This window comes from Oncorhynchus tshawytscha, linkage group LG22, assembly GCF_018296145.1.
Source record: "Oncorhynchus tshawytscha isolate Ot180627B linkage group LG22, Otsh_v2.0, whole genome shotgun sequence".
Classification (NCBI taxonomy): Eukaryota; Metazoa; Chordata; class Actinopteri; order Salmoniformes; family Salmonidae; genus Oncorhynchus; species Oncorhynchus tshawytscha.
In genome coordinates this window covers 6,343,288-6,363,916 of record NC_056450.1, presented here as the reverse complement: position 1 = coordinate 6,363,916, position 20,629 = coordinate 6,343,288, and the positions used below count along the sequence as shown (strand labels likewise).

General features: G+C 42.5%; 1 protein-coding gene across 1 annotated transcript in view; it reads left to right on the top strand.

Moving 5' to 3' along the window:
- The window catches only part of LOC112221634 (LHFPL tetraspan subfamily member 3 protein-like), a 27,704-nt gene extending 23,454 nt beyond the window's left edge, over window positions 1-4,250 (top strand). Inside the window, exons 2-4 of the mRNA XM_024383819.1 lie at window positions 825-1,064; window positions 1,900-1,916; window positions 2,152-4,250. Coding sequence (XP_024239587.1) covers window positions 825-1,064; window positions 1,900-1,916; window positions 2,152-2,211 — 317 coding nt within the window. The 3' untranslated portion in view covers window positions 2,212-4,250. The remainder of the gene's footprint in view (window positions 1-824; window positions 1,065-1,899; window positions 1,917-2,151) is intronic.
- The last annotated feature ends 16,379 nt before the right edge of the window (window positions 4,251-20,629 follow it).

The following is a 20,629-nucleotide window of genomic DNA, read 5'->3' as shown; positions in this document are numbered from 1 at the left end:
AGAGAGGTTGCGGTGAGGGGGTGACGAGGGGGAATCAGAGACTCCGGGACAGAAGAATGAGTGAGAGTTGGGAACTCAGAGAGATCCAGAGGCCCAGAGCTGAAAGATAAGCAGCAGCAGGAACATCAGCAGAAAAGACCCTGCTCCACGCCATCAACCCCCTGAGAGCCAGGCACAGGGAATTCTTACTTACTCTCTCACTCAAAGAAAAGTGACTCATGACTTCTATGTGATTTTCCATGCCAATGCTAATGTCTCCTCTAAAACAGTATAGCAATTACAGCAATTATGGTTTGCATTTTTTATCCAACCCCCATTGCCTATACTGTATTTGGACCATAGAGATCTCAACGTTGTATCTGTGCCAATTATGGCATCTGTGAAGTTATGGAGAGTGCCTTTGTGGCTATCTCCATTTTAAAGTAGTTTTAAAAAAAGTGTAAAGCTATCTGCAATGCTGGAGTCTGGAATCAAATCTTGTGTCATTAATTTATTGTGGCCACAAGATGGCGGTCATATAGTTTAAAGCCATTTACAAAGTAGGCAAACCAATTTGAAGAAGACAATACTCTGATCATTGGCTGATCACCCCCAACCCATAAGAATCCCCACTTAGATGACTACTTTAAAATGACGGAAACCCTCAATGATAATGTCCATGCAAAAAAAACACTTATTTACATGTAATGATCTTTTATACATCTCTATGATTTTTACTGGTCTTTTGATGACAATGTAATAAAAGTTTAGCTTTTGAATCATGCATCCATGTTTCCCATAGACTCTATCTCATGAACATCCTCTCTCTCTTCTCTCTCCCCCAGCTGTATGCCTGGTGTTGGGCTGTATAATCTTTCCAGATGGCTGGGATGCAGAGGTGGTGCGGGACCTGTGTGGGGAAGAGACGGGGAAGTATACCCTGGGTAACTGCTCTGTCCGCTGGTCTTACATCCTTGCTATCATCGGCATCCTGGACACCCTGATCCTCTCCTTCCTGGCCTTCGTCCTGGGAAACAGACAGAACAACATGTTCCTGGAGGAACGCAAGGCTGACAACAATAAAGGTGAGGGATGGATTAGACCAAGACAAGACTGCATCTGAAAGGGCACCATTTTCTCTACATGATGCACTTCTTTTAACCAGGACCCATTGGGTTCTGGCTAAAAGCAGTTCAGTCGGGAATAGGGTGCCATTTCAGACGCAAACAAGCAGTGACCAAAACACATCATATCTATAATTAATCAACATTGGTTTCCAAAATCAGATAGATTTTCCTGTATACTTATGAGATAGATTGCATAACCTGCTCTGATAGTTGACATGATTTCTGAATGATAAAATAATACATCTGGTATTGTTATTAAGTCGATCAGTCTAGCTTATTGCACTCACCGTGAAACTGCATGGATGAGGGTAGGAATGTCCACCAGAGTCTGTTCTCACTGTTTGCACAGGATTGCATCAGACTGGTCGGATCATATTGAGTTATCAGAGCGGAGAGATGTTCTTTCAGGGGACCTTTGAAGACATTGATGTCAGAATCTTATATGAAGTGTTCTAAAACTCACTGTCACCAATATGACAGAAAAGTAATAGACCCCTCATGAAGTTGTTAACTGTCAGATCAGAGGATTACACTGTTTGGTAGGGAAATGCCAAAGTATCGTGAATTCTTTATACTATACTCGCTATGGAGGTTTCCATGGTTACTCACCAGCTTTCAGTGGGATATGCCAGTATCTATATATCATCTGCAGTGTCTCGCTCACCACTCATCTGATTAACCCTGCACTATCTCACTGATAGAGATTATACTGTGTGTAATATTGTATGTGCTGTAACAGAATGTATATTTTTGACACTCTTATTTACAACCATATTTTACTTTGTTCTCGCAGATTTTGCTGTGTCCGGGGTAAGTGACTTCGTAAGTGAACAGTACACAGTGTCATGGCTTCGTGCATGGTGCAGTTATTGTCTAAATTGATCAGTGTGTTTGTCCCATTAGTCCCATCTTGTATAATATGTGTTTGGCTGAATGAGTTCAAAGCACTGTCTGGTTCTGTATTGTAATACATTGCTATATAATTGGTATTATTTCAAAATCCTTACATGATGCACTGCTGTGATACTTTTTTTATTGCCCTTAGATTGAGGTCCGGGAAAGAAGAAGCGACCCAAGGTATGTTGGAGTCCAGCGGTTGTACTGATGGGATCTTTACCGTGGATGACCACCTCTCCTCTACTCCTTGCCATCCAGTCATCCGGCTATATGTGCAGACCACATGTATAGATGTAGGGTCTTAATTTGAGCCAGTTTGCTCCAGTAGGGAAATGTGAATTATTTTGTGGATAATAAAAAAAAAATGTAGGGGCTTGATCCATTTTTTTGTAAGGGAAAATCAAGTCTGAAATTTCAACGTGGAAATAACACACTTCAGAAGTCTTTTTAAACCTCAGATACACTACAAGTTTAATGTTTACTGCATTGCAAGAAAGTTCTCCTGCAACAAGGTGATCAAATGAAGAGCCTACATCTGTACAGCATTCAGTGTTATAAAACTGGGAGAAACCATATTTTACGAAGCCGCTATAATGTTGTAAAGTGCATTAACAATACTTTTAAAAAATGACAGTATTTGTAAATATTATGTGTCCAAAAGGAACTATATATTGCAGCTTTACAGAAATCGACATCTCTGGGAATCTATGTACTGTACATACAAAGTAATGTATACAGTATATTGGTACTGGTACATTGGGCAAAAAAACAAGATCATCCAACAATGAAAATCTTGTTCAGTGTAATTTCTACCCTTTGCATAACGATTTGAGTAAAGGATAGAATAAAGTAGAACAAAACAAATATTTTGTAAACATTTAATATACCCTATAAAACTAAGCTTTTGGTGTTTCTTTTTGAAGGTATTTATTGTAAACAGTGAAAATTTGAGAATAATTTTTTTAATTATTAAACTGAAACAGGGTAGATTAAAGAAATTATCCAGTAGATAGATGACAGGAAAATGTCATATTTGGCATTAAACTCTCAGAAGGAAGCCCTGTATGCTGCATTCTCTAGGCACTGAGACACTCGGGCCACAGGTCTCCACCATACCGTCCAAACTGGCCTTCTACGGCACATTGCAGTGACCAACACACACTGTGCCAGGCTGCCAGCCCAGATGGGCTTTCAGTGGGCCTGTGTGTAATTCACCTTAACACCCCACAATGGAAAAAGTATCCTGGTAAAAATCTATGTAGAGGCAGGATTTCTACTAACTTTTAAAAGGAATATTTTCAAATGGTCTCTAGTGAAGGACTACACATTTGTACATCATTTGTCCATCATCTTTGCTACATTGTATACAGTTATTGTAAATTGAGAAGCTATGTAAGTTTTTAAGTGGCAGCCGATCCTCAGGAAGCTGTACTGTAAGACAGCAATTACTGTACACTGATTCAAACACTATTGTTCCTCCAGAATAGAGCCTTGGGTCTGATGAGACACTTCAAGATTTCAAGCATAGTTTTTGTGACCCAATGAGCAGACAAACCTTAACCCAATGAGCAAACTACTGTACCTTTAGGTGCATATGGAACTCTATAATACAGATGGGATACATGACCAGTGACTCCGATGTTTTATTCTGGCTCCAAAGTAGCTCTGTCCTGTCTTTGTCCCATCACTTAACTCAGTGGGAGGGCTCTTTAAATAGCAGGCAACTAACAAGAGTCAAGGAGAAGAGACACTGGGGATAGACACAGTAATAAGAATATACATAATCTAAAAAGATTTTTAGATATTGGTCTCAATTATAGTTCCTAATTTTTAAAATATCTTACCCACAAAAATGTGGCCAAAATATGATGCCATCATTTGAAAAACATATCAATGATAACTGGCGTATTGTTTTTGTATATTGAAGTATAATACTGTATATGTGATTGTTGAGTATTTCTGCTCACATTTTAGTTGTATGTGCTATTGAATGAAGCAGTAATGTACTGTGAGACTTTCACAGAAAATGTGATGATGATCATTCAGTCACTCACTTTGTAAGGCAACAGTTATTGATAGAGTGATGACAACAAAAACAACAACTACAACAGCATCAAATAAGAGTTTCCCATTGTCTAATGACTGTTCATATATATAAATGTGTCAAAATCCTGTAGCCTGCATTCGGAAAATATTCAGACCCCTTGACTTTTTCCACATTTTGTTACATTACAGCCTTATTCTAAAATTGATTTAATTGTTTTTCCCTCAATCTACACACAATACCCTACAATGACATTTACATACAGTTGAAGTCGGAAGTTGACATACACCTTAGCCAAATACATTTAAACTCAGTTTTTCACAATTCCTGACATTTAATCCTAGTAAAAATTCCCTGTCTTAGGTCAGTTAGGATCACTATTTTATTTTAAGAATGAGAAATGTCAGAATAATAGTAGAGAGAATGATTTATTTCAGCTTTTATTTCTTTCATCACATTCCCAGTGGGTCAGAAGTTTACATACACTCAATTAGTATTTGGTAGCATTGCCTTGAAATTGTTTAACTTGGGTAAAACGTTTCGGGTAGCCTTCCACAAGCTTCCCACAATAAGTTGGGTGCATTTTGGCCCATTCCTCCTGACAGAGCTGGTGTAACTGAGTCAGGTTTGCAGGCCTCCTTGCTCGCACACGCTTTTTCAGTTCTGCCCACAAATGTTCTATGGGATTGAGGTCAGGGCATTGTGATGGCCACTCCAATACCTTGACTTTGTTGTCCTTAAGCCATTTTGCCACAACTTTGGAAGTATGCTTGTGGTCATTGTCCATTTGGAAGACCAAGCCTTAACTTCCTGATGTCTTGAGATGTTGCTTCAATATATCCACCAAATTTTCCTGCCTCATGATGCCATCTATTTTGTGAAGTGCAGCAGTGCCTCCTTCAGCAAAGCACACCCACAACATGATGCTGCCACCCCCGTGCTTCACGGTTGGGATGGTGTTCTTTGGCTTGCAAGCCTTCCCCCTTTTCCTCCAAACATAACGATGGTCATTATGGCCAAACAGTTCAATTTTTCTTTTTAAAGAAGGATTTTTCTCCCCATGTGCAGTTGTAAACCGTAGTCTGGCTTTTTATGTTGATTTCGCAGCAGTGGCTTCTTCCTTGCTGAGTGGCCTTTCTGGTTATGTCGATATAGGACTGGTTTTACTGTGGATATAGATACTTTTGTGCTTGTTTCCTCAATCATCTTCACAAGGTCCTTTGCTGTTGTTCTGGGATTGACTTGCACTTTTTGCACCAAAGTACGTTCATCTCTAGGAGACAGAACGTAAGTGAACAGTATACAGTACTCCAGCGTCTCCTTTCTGAGCGGTATGATGGCAGTGTGGTCCCATGGTGTTTATACTTGCGTACTATTGTTTGTACAGATGAACGTGGTACCTTCAGGCGTTTGGAAATTGCTCCCAAGGATGAACCAGAATTGTGGAGGTCTACAATGTTTTTTCTGAGGTTTTGGCTGATTTCCTTTGATTTTCCCATTATGTCAAGCCTGAGTGTGAAGGTAAGCCTTGAAATACATCCACAGGTACACCTCCAATTGACTCAAATGATGTCAATTAGCCTATCAGAAGCTTCTAAAGCCATGACATAATTTTCTGGAATTTTTATGCATGCACATTCATCTTAGTGTATGTAAACTTCTGACCTACTGGAATTGTGATACAGTGAATTATAAGTGCAATAATCTGTCTGTAAACAATTGTTGGAAAAATTACTTGTATCATGAACAAAGTAGATGTCCTTACCGACTTGACAAAACTATTTTTTTATTTAACCTTTATTTAACTTGGCATGTCAGTTAAGAACAAATTATTATTTTCAATGATGGCCTAGGAACAGTGGGTTAACTGCCTTGTTCAGGGGCAGAATGACAGATTTGTACCTTGTCAGCTTGAGGATTCGATCTTGCAACCTTTCGGTTTCTAGTCCAACACTCTAACCACTGTGCTACGCTGCCGCTATGCTGCCAAAACTATAGTTTGTTAACAAGAAATTTGTGGAGTGGTTGAAAAGCGAGTTTAAATGACTCCAACCTGAGTGTATGTAAACGTCTGACTTCAACTGTAAGTATTAAGACCCTTTACTCAACACTTTGTTGAAGCACCTTTAGCAGTGAGTACAGCCTCAAGTCTTCTTGGGTATAATGCTACAAGCTTGGCACAACTGTATTTGAGGAGTTTCTCCCATTCTTCTCTGCAGATCCTCTCAAGCTCTGTCAGGTTGGAAGGGGAGTGTCACTGCACAGCTATTTTCAGGTCTCTCCAGAGATGTTAGATCGGGTTTAAGTCTGGGCTTTGACTGGGCCACTCAAGGGCATTCAGAGACTTGTCCCGAAGCCACTCCTGTGTTGTCTTGGCTGTTTGCTTAGGGTCGTTGTCCAGTTGGAAGGTGAACCTTCTCCCCAGTCTGAAGTCTGGGGTGCTCTGGAGCAGGTTTTCATCAAGCATCTCTCTGTACTTTGCTCCGTTCATCTTTCCCTCTATCTGACTAGTCTCCCAGTCCTTGCCTCTGAAAAACCTCCCCACAGCATGATGCTGCCACTACCATGCTTTACCGTAGGGATGGTGCCAGGTTTCCTCCGGATGTGACGCTTCGCATTCAGGCCAAATAGTTCAATCTTGGTTTCATCAGACCAGAGAATGTTGTTTCTCATGGTCTGAAAGTCCTTTAGATGCCTTTTGGCAAACTCCAAGCGGGCTGTCATGTGCCTTTTACTGAGGAGTGGCTTCCACCTGGCCACTCTACCATAAAGCCTGATTGGTGGAGTGCTGGAGAGATGGTTGTACTTCTGGAATGTTCTCCTATCTCCACAGAGGAACTCTGGAGCTCTGTCAGAGTGAGAGTGATCATAGGGTTCTTGGTCACCTCCCAGACCAAGCACCCTTCCCCAGATCTGTGCCTCGACCCAATAGTGTCTCGGAGCTCTCCAGACAATTCCTTTGACCTCATGGCTTGGTTTTCCTCTTGCATGCACTGCCAATCGTGGGACCTTAAATAGACAGGTGTGTGCCTTTCCAAATCATGTCCAATCAATTGAATTTACAACAGGTGGACTCCAATCAAGTTGTAGAAACATCTCAAGGATGATCAAAGGAAACAAGATGCACCTAAGCTCACATTTTGAGTCTCATAGCAAAGGGTCTGAATACTTATGTAAATAAGGTATTTCTGTTTTTTATTTTGAATATATTTGCAAAAATTTCAAAAATAAATTATATATTTTTTATTTAATCCATTTTAGAATAAGGCTGTAACGTAACAAAATCTGAAAAAAAAGGTAAGGGGTCTGAATAGTTTCTGAATGCACTGTACAGTGCCCTCTGTAATTGTTGGGACAGTAAAATATTGTTTTCTTCTGTTGGCTCTTTACTCCAGTACTTTGGATTTGAAATTATACATGTTAAAGTGCAGACTGTCTGCTTTAATTTGAGGGTATTTAAAACGTGAATATTTGAATATTTCAGTATTTGAATACTGAATAAGGATGAGTGAGAATGTTACATACGCACAAATATCATAACCCCCCCAAAAATGCTAACCTCCCCTGTTATTATAATGGTGAGAGGTTAGCATGTCTTGGGGGTATGATATTTTTGCGTCTGTAACTTTCTGACTCATCGTTATTCACGATTAATTCAGGACTATCCGTAATCATGGTAGCATCCACATTGATGTAGAAGTGTTAAGAACATATTAAATTCTTATTTACAATAAAAATGACTCCAAAATGACACAATACATTATTTACCATTCACTTCTATTGCAAATGCATCCAACAAGTTTGTAGAATCACAAGCTTGGTGTAATCATTGCGTGCTAGGAATTTGGGACCAAATACTAAACTTTTGACCACTTGATTTTTAATTGGTCCCAATACTTTTGGTCTCCTAAAATGTGCTGTAATTTCTAAACTCGACATGGATGAAAATACCCTCATGTCAAAGCTGACAGTCTGCAATGTAACCTCAGAGGCATTGTATAATTCAAATCCAAAGTGCTGGAGTGCAGAGCCAAAACAACCAAATAAATTGTTGCTGTCCCAATAAATAAGGCACTGTATCTGAAATGTTCAAGTCAAATGTGTGAATAAAGTTCAAATTCGCCATCTGACATTACTGTTGTAAAGTATTTGGAGAAGGTCAAATAAATATGCTTTACTTACAGAGGCTAGTCTTGATTTGTTCAGGAGCTGCTGATCCTTATCCTGATAACACGTGTTGGAAAGGGGCAGTGTACAGAGCATCATGTCACCAAGAAGGAATTCAAGGACATTAGAGAATGGAGTCTCCTAGGATGGCATTGAGAAGAGAGCCTCACAAATTCTCACTCTTGTCATAAACAGTCCATCATCAGTCTGGTCTTCACTGTGTGGTCCTCTGACCTACCTACCACAGTTGGCCTACTATCAGAGAAAAATGGGATGAGTCAACACAGCCCTGCCACATCAATATTGGCAATTACACAATAGATGGAAGCAGAGCAATCATAGTCCCATTTACAATAGGCAAAACAAGACGATGTTTGCCTCACATTCCAGCATGACTGACGACAAAAGACACCAGCCTGACGTTGATGTGACCGCAGCAGTTGTCTTAGTGGTTGTGGTGTCGGTTGGTCTGGGTTGAGGGGTGACTGGTGGTAAGCGGGAATACAGACTTCATCTGTTTCCAGTTGACCTGTCAGAGGGCCACCACATGATCCAGTCACTTAGACTCTGGGACCATTTGTTTTCCTTTCTCTCAAAGCAAGCTTTGCTGACTGGCTAGGTAGCCTGGTGGAAGACAGACATAAACACAGCAGAAAAAGAAATGTCCTCTCACTGTTAACTGCGTTTATTTTCAGCAAACTTAACACGTGTAAATATTTGGATGAACATAACACGATTTAACAACTGAGACTTAAACTGAACAAGTTCCACAGACATGTCACTAACAGAAATGTATTAATATGTCCCTGAACAAAGGGGGGGTCAAAAGTAACAGTCAGAATCTTGTGTGGCCAACAGCTGCATTAAGTACTGCAGTGCATCTCCTCCTCATGGAATGCACCAGATTTGCCAGTTCTTGCAGTGAAATATTACCCCACTCTTCCACCAAAGCACCTGCAAGTTCCCGGATATTTCTGGGGGTATGGCCCTAACCCTCACCCTCCGATCCAACAGGTCCCAGACAAGCTCAATGGGATTGATATCGGGGCTTTTCGCTGGCCATGGCAGAACACTGACATTTCTGTCTTGCTGGAAATCCCGCACAGAATAAGAAGCATGGCTGGTGGCATTGTCATGCTGGAGGGTCATGTCAGGATGAGCCTGCAGGAAGGGTACCACATGAGGGCGGAGGATGTCTTCCCTGTAACGTACAGCATTGAGCCTGCCTGCAATGACAACAAGCTCAGTCCAATGATGCTGTGACACACCGCCCCAGACCAGACTCCACCTCCAAATTGATCCCGCTCCAGAGTACAGGCCTCGGCATAACGCTCATTCCTTCGACGATAAACGCGAAGCCGACCATCACCCCTGGTGAGACAAAACCGCGACTCGTCAGTGAAGAGCACTTTTTGTCAGTCCTATCTGGTCCAGCTATGGTGGGTTTGTGCCCATAGGCGACGTTGTTGCCGGTGATGTCTGGTGAGGACCTACAAGCCCTCAGTCCAGCCTCTCTCAGCCTATTGCGGACAGTCTGAGCACTGATGGAGGGATTGTGCGTTCCTGGTATAACTCGGGCAGTTGTTGTTGCCATCACAGCACTGATCCTGTGCAGGTGTTGTTACACGTGGTCTGCCACTGCGAGGACGATCAGCTGTCCGTCCTGTCTCCCTGTAGCGCTGTCTTAGGCGTCTCACAGTACGGACATTGCATTTTATTGCCCTCCTCATGCTTCCTTGCAGCATGCCTAAGGCACATTCACGCAGATGAGCAGGGACCCTGGACATCTTTCTTTTGGTGTTTTTCAGAGTCAGTAGAAAGGCCTCTTTAGTGTCCTAAGTTTTCATAACTGTGACCTTAATTGCCTACCCTCTGTAAGCTGTTAGTGTCTTAACGAACGTTCCATGGGTGCATGTTCATTAATTGTTTATGGTTCATTGAACAAGCATGGGAAACAGTGTTTAAACCCTTTACAATGAAGTTATTTGGATTTTTACGAATTATCTTTGAAAGACAGGGTCCTGAAAAAGGGACGTTTCCTTTTTTGCTAAGTTTACATACAGACAGGGAACCTTCTATGACAACAAAGGTCTGTAAAACTCACTGTATAGGCCTACACCTCTTAAACCCTTCCGCTTTGTGTCTGTGAATGTGGGTGCCCACAATTGTATATGTGTAATAATGTGGCTAAAGGCTTTACAACAATACAGTTCATTGTACATGAGTGGAAGAAATAAGACATTATTTAGTGGGCCTACATTCTGACGTTTTTTTCTGGACCTCTTTCTGGACCTCAAAAGCATATACAGTACATGAGTTGTATTGTTTCATCATTTCCTGAATTGGTTTCTCGCCTGGCATAAATGTTGAAGCCTATGACAATGAAGGATCTACCACACTGCATTATGTTTTTATTGCAGTCTCAAGCCATATGTACTGTAACAAATATGCACAGACAAGTACAACATTTTCCCTTAGAAATCATACTATGCTTACAGTAGCCTACATAGTGTTGATCCACTCATTTATGCAAGCCCTTACAATTACTGTGCAATAAATGCAACACAGGTCTATTAACTACTTCCTGACAGTTAAACTGTTTCAGACAGGTGAGGTAACTAATGTAGTTCTCACTCCATTCAAAGCCACTCTCCCATTTATTAACTGTCTCTGAACACCCTCAGTATCCATGACCGTTAAAATGTTATGGAAGTTTAGTTTTCCTCAACACCATAACCCAGTCTCTCCTTGGCGAAGTCATGGCGTTGACTCGAGACGTTCTCATCCAGAAAGACCTACGCAGGCTGCCTCTGTCACCAAGTCATAATGACGCACCTACAGTCGTATAGTAGACATTGCTCCTTGTGTGGGTGTAATGTGCTGTGTGTGTGTGCTTGTCTGCACGTGCGTACGTGCATGTGTGTGTTGCGTGCGGGTGTGCATGTGCATGCAAGAAAGTGGGAAAGAGGGAGCAAAAGACAGAGAGAAAGAAAGAATCTCCATCCTAGAAATACTCTGTGATGAACCACAGCATGCCATGACAGCAGGAAGGATAGCCACAGGAAACCCAGATGATCAGAGGAAACCCAGTATGAAAAAAGTATGAAAATGTATGCACTCGCTCTGGATAATCATCTGCTAAATTAATAAAATGTAAATGTAAAATGTAATGACCGACGTTTCACTTATATATGTGCTCCTGTCATGGATTAAGGCAGCCCCCGCACCTCTCCAATCCGGAGGGGTTGGGTTAAATGCGGAAGACACATTTCAGTTAAAGGCATTCAGTTGTACAACTGACTAGGTATCCCCCTTTCCCGTTCCCTTCACCCACACAGAGCAGAGCAGAGGGGACTTGTAGACACCACATGGGCCAATATTAAAATTTACAGGGATGCTTTGTTAACTAGCCAAACCCAAATACCCTGAAACAAAAGGTGAAGGGAGAGTGGAAGAAGGAAAAGCGGATCTGTTGAATCTGACAATTAATCTTGATGGTTGTACAGTCATCTCAAATAAAACTGTGAGGTACCTCGGCATTACTCTGGACCCTGATCTCTCTTTTGACGAACATATCAAGACTGTTTCAAGGACAGCTTTTTCCATCTACGTAACATTGCAAAAATCAGAAGCTTTCTGTCCAAAAATGATGCAGAAAAATTAATCCATGCTTTTGTTATTTCTAGGTTAGACCACTGCAATGCTCTACTTTCCGACTACCCGGATAAAGCACTAAATAAACTTCAGTTGCTAAATACGGCTGCTAGAATCCCGACTAGAACCAAAAAATCTGATCATATTACTCCAGTGCTAGCTTCCCTACACTGGCTTCCTGTTAAAGCAAGGGCTGATTTCAAGGTTTTACTGCTAACCTACAAAGCATTACATGGCCTTGCTCCTACCTATCTTTCCGATTTGGTCCTGCCGTACATACCTACACGTACGCTACGGTCACAAGACACAGGCCTCCTAATTGTCCCTAGAATTTCTAAGCAAACAGCTGGAGGCAGGGCTTTCTCCTATAGAGCTCCATTTTTATGGAATGGTCTGCCTACCAATGTGAGAGACGCAGACTCGGTCTCAACCTTTAAGTCTTTACTGAAGACTCATCTCTTCAGTGGGTCATATTATTGAGTGTAGTCTGGCCCAGGAGAGTGTGAAGGTGAACAGAAAGGCTCTGGAGCAACGAACCGCCCTTGATGTCTCTGCCTGGCCGGTTCCCCTCTTTCCACTGGGATTCTGTGCCTCTAACCCTATTACAAGGGCTGAGTCACTGGCTTACTGGTGCTCTTCCATGCCGTCCCTGGGAGGGGTGCGGCACTTGAGTGGGTTGAGTCACTGACATGATCTTCCTGTCTGGGTTGGCGCCACCCCTTGGGTTGTGCCGTGGCAGAGATCTTTGTGGGCTATATTCGGCCTTATCTCAGGATGGTAAGTTGGTGGTTGAAGATATCCCTCTAGTGGTGTGGGGGCTGTGCTTTGGCAAAGTGAGTGGGGTTATATCCTTCCTGTTTGGCACTGTCCAGGGGTATCATCGGATGGGGGCACAGTGTCTCCTGACCCCTCCTGTCTCAGCCTCCAGTATTTATGCTGCAGCAGTTTATGTGTCGGGGGGCTAGGGTAAGTTTATTATATCTGGAGTACTTCTCCTGTCTTATCCAGTGTCCTGTGTGAATTTAAGTATGCTCTCTCTAATTCTCTCTTTCTCTCTTTCTTTCTCTCTCTCGGAGGATCTGAGCCCTAGGACCATGCCTCAGGACTACCTGGCATGATGACTCCTTGCTGTCCCCAGTCCACCTGGCCGTGCTGCTAATCCAGTTTCAACTGTTCTGCCTGCGACTATGGAACCCTGACCTGTTCACCGGGCGTGCTACCTGTCCCAGACCTGCTGTTTTCAACTCTCTAGAGACAGCAGGAGCGGTAGATATACTCTTAATGATCGGCTATGAAAAGCCAACTGACATTTACTCCTGAGGTGCTGACTTGCTGCACCCTCGACAACTACTGTGATGATTATTATTTGACCATGCTGGTCATTTATGAACATTTGAACATCTTGGCCATGTTCTGTTATAATCTCCACCCGGCACAGCCAGAAGAGGACTGGCCACCCCACATAGCCTGGTTCCTCTCTAGGTTTCTTCCTAGGTTTTGGCCTTTCTAGGAAGTTTTTCCTAGCCACCGTTCTTCTACACCTGCATTGCCTGCTGTTTGGGGTTTTAGGCTGGGTTTCTGTACAGCACTTTGAGATATCTGCTGATGTACGAAGGGCTATATAAATACATTTGATTTGATTTGATTTGATCAGTGGCTGTAATGAAAAGAGAAAAAAACAAATTGTCAGAATGCCTCAACCCATTTTTTTGTAGAGTTCACAGGTGGGAAGTAGTCTATAAATACAGACTGTAGAGATGTTGGGTTGTCACTAAGGTATTACAGTAGCTGCAAGTGGATGTGCTCCCAAGTTCTCTTCATATGCACCATCCCATCTGTCTAAGGTGAAGAGTTAGTTGAAGACTTTTCGAAACAAAACATTTTAATAATTGAAAATCCAGTTTTTATCAGGGGATGTTTATGTTGCGTCTAGGGAGTGTGGTCAACCCGTCATGGTCATGCTCATTGCTGTGGACCGCGTGCCTGTCTCTCATCCTCCTATGGAGCTGTGGTCTGTCCCAGGCCTCCATGTAATTACTCCAGAGGTATAACCTGCTCGCACACTCTCCCGACAGCTGCTGCTAATTCTGATAACCACAGTGATACCGAATGTTTAATGGAATCGGATCTGATAAAAACGTGGTATTTTGAAAGTGGATTTTTTTTGTGCGTGTTTTCTTTTGTAGCTTAGTGCTGTTCTGCTTAGAGTGTACCACTGGCACCCGTAAGTTTAAAAAATCATGGAATCAGACTAAAAAAAAAGGTAACACAGCCTACCACTGTTGTCCCAGTGGGTTGGCAGAGGAGCCCTGCCTGCCCGGGGCTAATGTATGTCTAACACTTTCACAGTGACTGGTGCTGCAGGCGATGATGGGACGACTTGCCCATCTTCTCTACTTCTGAGGGTGTTTGTGTTTATCTGACCTAAAGGGCTCTTCATGCTAGATCTGCTTCTCTCAAGGTGAAACATGTATTCCATAAGGCTTTTTGGTCCCAGCCTATACCCTGTAGGGACAAGAGGAACTCAGCCATGAAGTAAGTGTGATCTCAACACTGGAGGGCAAATACAGGATCAAGCCGAAATGTTTTAAACACATCTGTCCTGTCTGGCATATGAGAACAGTCACTTACCCTTTTTATCTGCAGGTTGAAAGGTATTGTCATGAATCTTTACCTGGAGGCAGAATTGAGCTTGCAGGGCCAGCTGCAAAGTCAACATGGTCTATATCATAAAAATGAAAACAAAAATTAGGTTTTTGGTCTTCTATTAAGGTTCAGGTTAGCAATTAGGGTTAGCGCTGTGGTTAAGGTAAGGGTTAAGGTTAGAGTTACGTTTACGTTTACGTTTAAAATCAGATTTTATGGCTTTGTGGATGTGCCAGTTATAGGGACAGCTCTGCGGAGCTGCCTCCAGAACAAGATTCATGACAATAAATGACAACCTGCTTTTTATCTCCATTTCATGTCAACAGGTACAGTGGGGCAAAAAAGTATTTAGTCAGCCACCAATTGTGCAAGTTCTCCCACTTAAAAAGATGAGAGAGGTCTGTAATTTTCATCATAGGTACACTTCAACTATGACAGACAAAATCAGAAAAAAAAATCAGAAAATCACATTGTGGTAGGATTTTTAATGAATTTATTTGCAAATTATGGTGGAAAATAAGTATTTGGTCAATAACAAAAGTTTATCTCAATACTTTGTCATATACCCGCTGTTGGCAATGACAGAGGTCAAATGTTTTCTGTAAGTCTTCACAAGGTTTTCACACACTGTTGCTGGTATTTTGGCCCATTTCTCCATGCAGATCTCCTCTAGAGCAGTGATGTTTTGGGGCTGTTGCTGGGCAACATGGACTTTCAACTCCCTCCAAAGATTTTCTATGGGGTTGAGATCTGGAGACTGGCTAGGCCACTCTAGGACCTTGAAATGCTTCTTAAGAAGCCACTCCTTCGTTGCCCGGGCAGTGTGTTTGGGATCATTGTCATGCTGAAAGACCCAGCCACGTTTCATCTTCAATGCCCTTGCTGATGGAAGGAGGTTTTCACTCAAAATCTCACAATACATGGCCCCATTCATTCTTTCCTTTACACGGATCAGTCGTCCTGGTCCTCAAAGCATGATGTTTCCACCCCCATGCTTCACAGTAGGTATGGTGTTCTTTGGATGCAACTCAGCATTCTTTGTCCTCCAAACACGACGAGTTGAGTTTTTACCAAAATGTTCTATTTTGGTTTCATCTGACCATATGACATTCTCCCAATCTTCTTCTGGATCATCCAAATGCTCTCTAGCAAACTTCAGACAGGCCTGGACATGTACTGGCTTAAGCAGAGGGACACGTCTGGCACTGCAGGATTTGAGTCCCTGGCGGCGTAGTGTGTTACTGATGGTAGGCTTTGTTACTTTGGTCCCAGCTCTCTGCAGGTCATTCACTAGGTGTGGTTCTGGGATTTCTGCTCACCGTTCTTGTGATCATTTTGACCCCACGGGGTGAGATCTTGCGTGGAGCCCCAGATCGAGGGAGATTATCAGTGGTCTTGTATGTCTTCCATTTCCTAATAATTGCTCCCACAGTTGATTTCTTCAAACCAAGCTGCTTACCTATTGCAGATTCAGTCTTCCCAGCCTGGTGCAGGTCTACAATTTTGTTTCTGGTGTCCTTTGACAGCTCTTTGGTCTTGGCCATAGTGGAGTTTGGAGTGTGACTGTTTGAGGTTGTGGACAGGTGTCTTTTATACTGATAACATGTTCAAACAAGTGCCATTAATACAGGTAACGAGTGGAGGACAGAGGAGCCTCTTAAAGAAGAAGTTACTGGTCTGTGAGAGCCAGAAATCTTGCTCGTTTGTAGGTGACCAAATACTTATTTTCCACCATAATTTGCAAATTAATTCATAAAAAATCCTACAATGTGATTTTCTGGATTTTTTTTCTCATTTTGTCTGTCATAGTTGAAGTGTACCAATGATGAAAATTACAGGCCTCTCTCATCTTTTTAAGTGGGAGAACTTGCACAATTGGTGGCTGACTAAATAATTTGTTTGCCCCACTGTAAATGCACGTACAAAGACATGCTCTTCAAGGTGGGAGCATCATTCCAAAGAAGGCTGTGACAAGTGAGTTTGTCACGAGTTTGGCTTCTTCTGCTTTTCGTGAGTGAAACTGTGCCAAATCATGAAAATGTTGTGACAATTGTACATTTCAAGAAATCAATCATCCTGAACAATGGTTTATCACATCCGGCACATGTTAATGTTGCATAAAAACCCATGTCTTGTGTATGTTCTGTAGGCCAAATAATCAAACTTTGTGGCCTAGTAATGTCAGCGGCTGTTGACAGAGTGTGGCTACAGGGTCGTCTACAAGCTCAGCCCAGAGCTGGAGTGTCGGGCCTATAGCTGGATTGGTTGATTATCCAGCCTTCTATGCTTCTGTCTGCAGAATATATAGAGAGCAAGAACTGTCAATATTACCTTCATAGATGGTAAGTCTACTGTACAGCTTCACATTGATACAAAATCTTTCCCTAATGAAATAAGTGTAATATAGTTTTTCTTCCAGGACCTAATTGCTGTACTTGCATACAGTTCCAGTGTATTGGGTTCAATCTAAGTTCATTCAGAGAGTGATCTTATCTGTTCTGATGTTCAATTGTTAATGCTCGCTCAAGAATGAGATTGCTCATAAATGGTTGGTTGTTGCATCTTTTTGTCTCAAAAGACATTTTTATATTTCATATGTATATGCTTGTAAAATAAATGTTATTATTATTTTTCCATTAAAGAGCTCCCTCTTACATAGCCCTGATGTTCTTCTTCTATACACACTATTGTCTTCCAACATAACCTCTAGAATGACATGACCTACTTTTATTGAAAATCAGACAAAAACAAACCTTTGTCTTTAACAGATGGAAAACCATACCTTATAAATAATAATATCAATTTAAACGTACATTTAGTTGAAAGGTACATTACATTTAGTTTGGATCAAATTGTATTTAATGTGCTCTACTATCACTGATTTTTCTGATAAGTTCTTTATTGAGGAAAATGTACTACAACTGTGATATGTGATTGTCTCACCTAGCTATCTTAAGACAACTGTAAGTCGCTCTGGATAAGAGTGTCTGCTAAATGACTACAATGTAATGTAAATGTAATTCAGTATGAGCCAGTGAAGCTTGATCATTATTCTGTTAGCATAGAACAGATCTAGTGAAACAAATCCGACATCTGGCAAGCAAGCACATTACATTTACTCTAGCCCTGATCAGAATAATCAACTAACCTAAATCAAATCAAATCAAATCTTATTAGTCACATACACATGGTTAGCAGTAGTTAATGTGAGTGTAGTGAAATGCTTGTGCTTCTAGTTCCGACAACGCAGTAATATCTAACAAGTAATCTAACAATTTCCTACAACTACCTAATACAAACAAATCTAAATGGGTGAATGAGAATACGAACATATAAATATATGGATGAGCGATGGCCGAGCGGCATAGGTAAGGTGCAATAGATGGTATAAAATACAGTATATACCGTACATATGATATGAGTAATGTAAGATATGTAAACATTATTAAAGTGGAATTATTTAAAGTGGCATTGTTTAAAGTGACTAGTGATCCATTTATTAAAGTGGCCAGTGATTGGGTCTCAATGTAGGCAGCAGCCTCTCTGAGTTAGTGATTGCTGTTTAGCAGTCTGATGGCCTTGAGATAGAAGCTGTTTTTCAGTCTCTCGGTCCCAGCTTTGATGCACCTGTACTGACCTCGCCTTCTGGATGATAGCGGTGTGAACAGGCAGTGGCTTGGGTGGTTGTTGTCCTTGATAATCTTTTTGACCTTTCTGTGACATCCGGTGCTATAGGTGTCATGGAGGGCAGGTAGTTTGCCCCCAGGGAAGCATTGTGCAGACCGCACCACCCTCTGGAGAGCCTTGCGGTTGAGGGTGGTGCAGTTGCCATACCAGACTGTGATACAGCCCGACAGGATGCTCTCAATTGTGCATCTGTAAAAGTTTGTTAGGGTTTTGGGTGACAAGCCGAATTCCTTCAGCCTCCTGAGGTTGAAGAGGCGCTGCTGCGCCTTCTTCACCACACTGTCTATGTGGGTGGACCATTTCAGTTTGTCTCTGATGTGTACGCCGAGGAACTTAAAACTTTCCACCTTCTCCACTGCTGTCCCTTCGATGTGGATAGGGGGGTGCTCCCTCTGCTGTTTCCTGAAGTCCATAATCATCTCCTTTGTTTTGTTGGTGTTGAGTGAGAGGTTGTTTTCCTGACACCACACTCTGAGTGCCCTCACCTCCCCCCTGTAGGATGTCTTGTTCTTGTTGGTAATCAAGTGCACTACTGTTGGGTCGTCTGCAAACTTGATGACTGAGTTGGAGGCGAGCATGGCCATGCAGTCCTGAGTGAACAGGACGTACAGGAGGGGGCTGAGCAAGCAACCTTGTGGGGCCCAAGTGTTGAGGGTCAGCGAAGTTGAGATGTTGTTTCCTACCTTCACCATCTGGGCGCGGCCCGTCAGAAAGTCCAGGTCCCAATTTCCCAGGGCCTCCAGCTTGATGATGAGCTAGGAGGGTACTATAATGTTGAATGCTGAGCTGTAGTCAATGAACAGCATTCTTACATAGGTATCTCTCTTGTCCAGATGGGATAGGGCAGTGTGCAGTGTGATGGCGATTGCATCATCTGTAGACCTGTTGGGGTGGAATGCAAACTGAAGTGGGTCTAGGGTGGCCGGTAAGGTGGGGGTGATATGATTCTTGACTAGTCTCTCAAAGCACTTCATGATGACAGAAGGGAGTGCTATGGGGCGGTAGTCATTTAGTTCAGTTATCTTTGCCTTCTTGGGTACAGAAACAATGGTGGCCATCTTGTAGCATGTGGGGACAGCAGACTGGGATAAGGAGCGATTGAATATGTCCGTAAACACACCAGCCAGCTGGTCTGCGCATGCTCCAAGGACGCGGCTAGGGATGCCGTCTGGGCCAGCAGCCTTGCGAGGGTTAACACGTTTAAATGTTTTACTCACGTTGGACACGGAGAAGGAGAGGGGGGGTGCAGTCCTTGTTAGCGAGCCGCGACTGTGGCGCTGTCTTATCCTCAAAGCAGGCAAAGAAGGTTTTTCGTATGTCTGGAAGCGTGACGTCTGTGTCTGTGACGTAGCGGGTTTTCTTTTTGTAGTCTGTGATTTCCTGTAGACCCTGCCACATACGTCTTGTGTCTGAGCCGTTGAATTGGGACTTCACTTTATCCCTGTACTGACATTTCGCTTGTTTGATTGCATTTTGGAGGGAATTAACTACACTGTTTATATTCAGCCATATTCCCAGACCTCTTTCCATGGTTAAATGTGGTGGTTTACGCTTTCAGTTTTGCGTGAATGCCGCCATCCATCCACGGTTTCTGGTTAGGGTAGGCTTTAATAGTCACAGTGGGTACAACATTTCTTCTTTATAAACTCACTCACCGAGTCAGTGTATAAATCAATGTTGTTATCAATCTCTTGGGAGATAATATGGCCAACATTTGATTGTAAGGAATTCTAGGTCGAGTGAGCAGAAGGACTTGAGTTCCTGTATGTTGTTATGATTACACCATGAGTCCGTTAATCATGAAGCATACACCCCTAGAGTTTATCTCTGTCAGCGCGATGCATGGAGAAGCCCGGTGGCTGAACAGATTCTGACAACATATCCCAAGAGAGCCATGTTTCCGTGAAACAGAGAATGTTTCCATCTCTGATGTCTCTCTGGAAGGCAACCCTTGCTCGAATTTCATCTACCTTGTTGTCAAGAGACTGGATATTGGCGAGTAGTATACTCGGGAGCGGTGGGCGATGTGCACGTCTATGGAGCTTGACCAGGAGGCCGCTCCGTCTGCCCCTTCTGCAGCACCGTTGTTTTGGGTTGGCTTCTGGGATTAGGTCCATTGTCCTGGGTGGTGGTCCAAACAGAGGATCCGCTTTGGGATCGTAATGTTGGTAAATTGAAGTCGCTATTATATCCAATAGTTCTTCCCGGCTGTATGTAATAAGACTTAAGATTTCCTGTGGTAACAATGTAAAAAATAATACATTAAAAAACAAAATACTGCATAGTTTCCTAAGGACTCGAAGCGAGGCGACCATCTTTGTCGACGCCATCTTGCACTAAGTACCTACCACCATCTTGGGGAAACTACAAGTAGACGAAAAAGAGAAGGCATGCAGATGTAAGCCCAAAAGAGACAATGGAAACAATA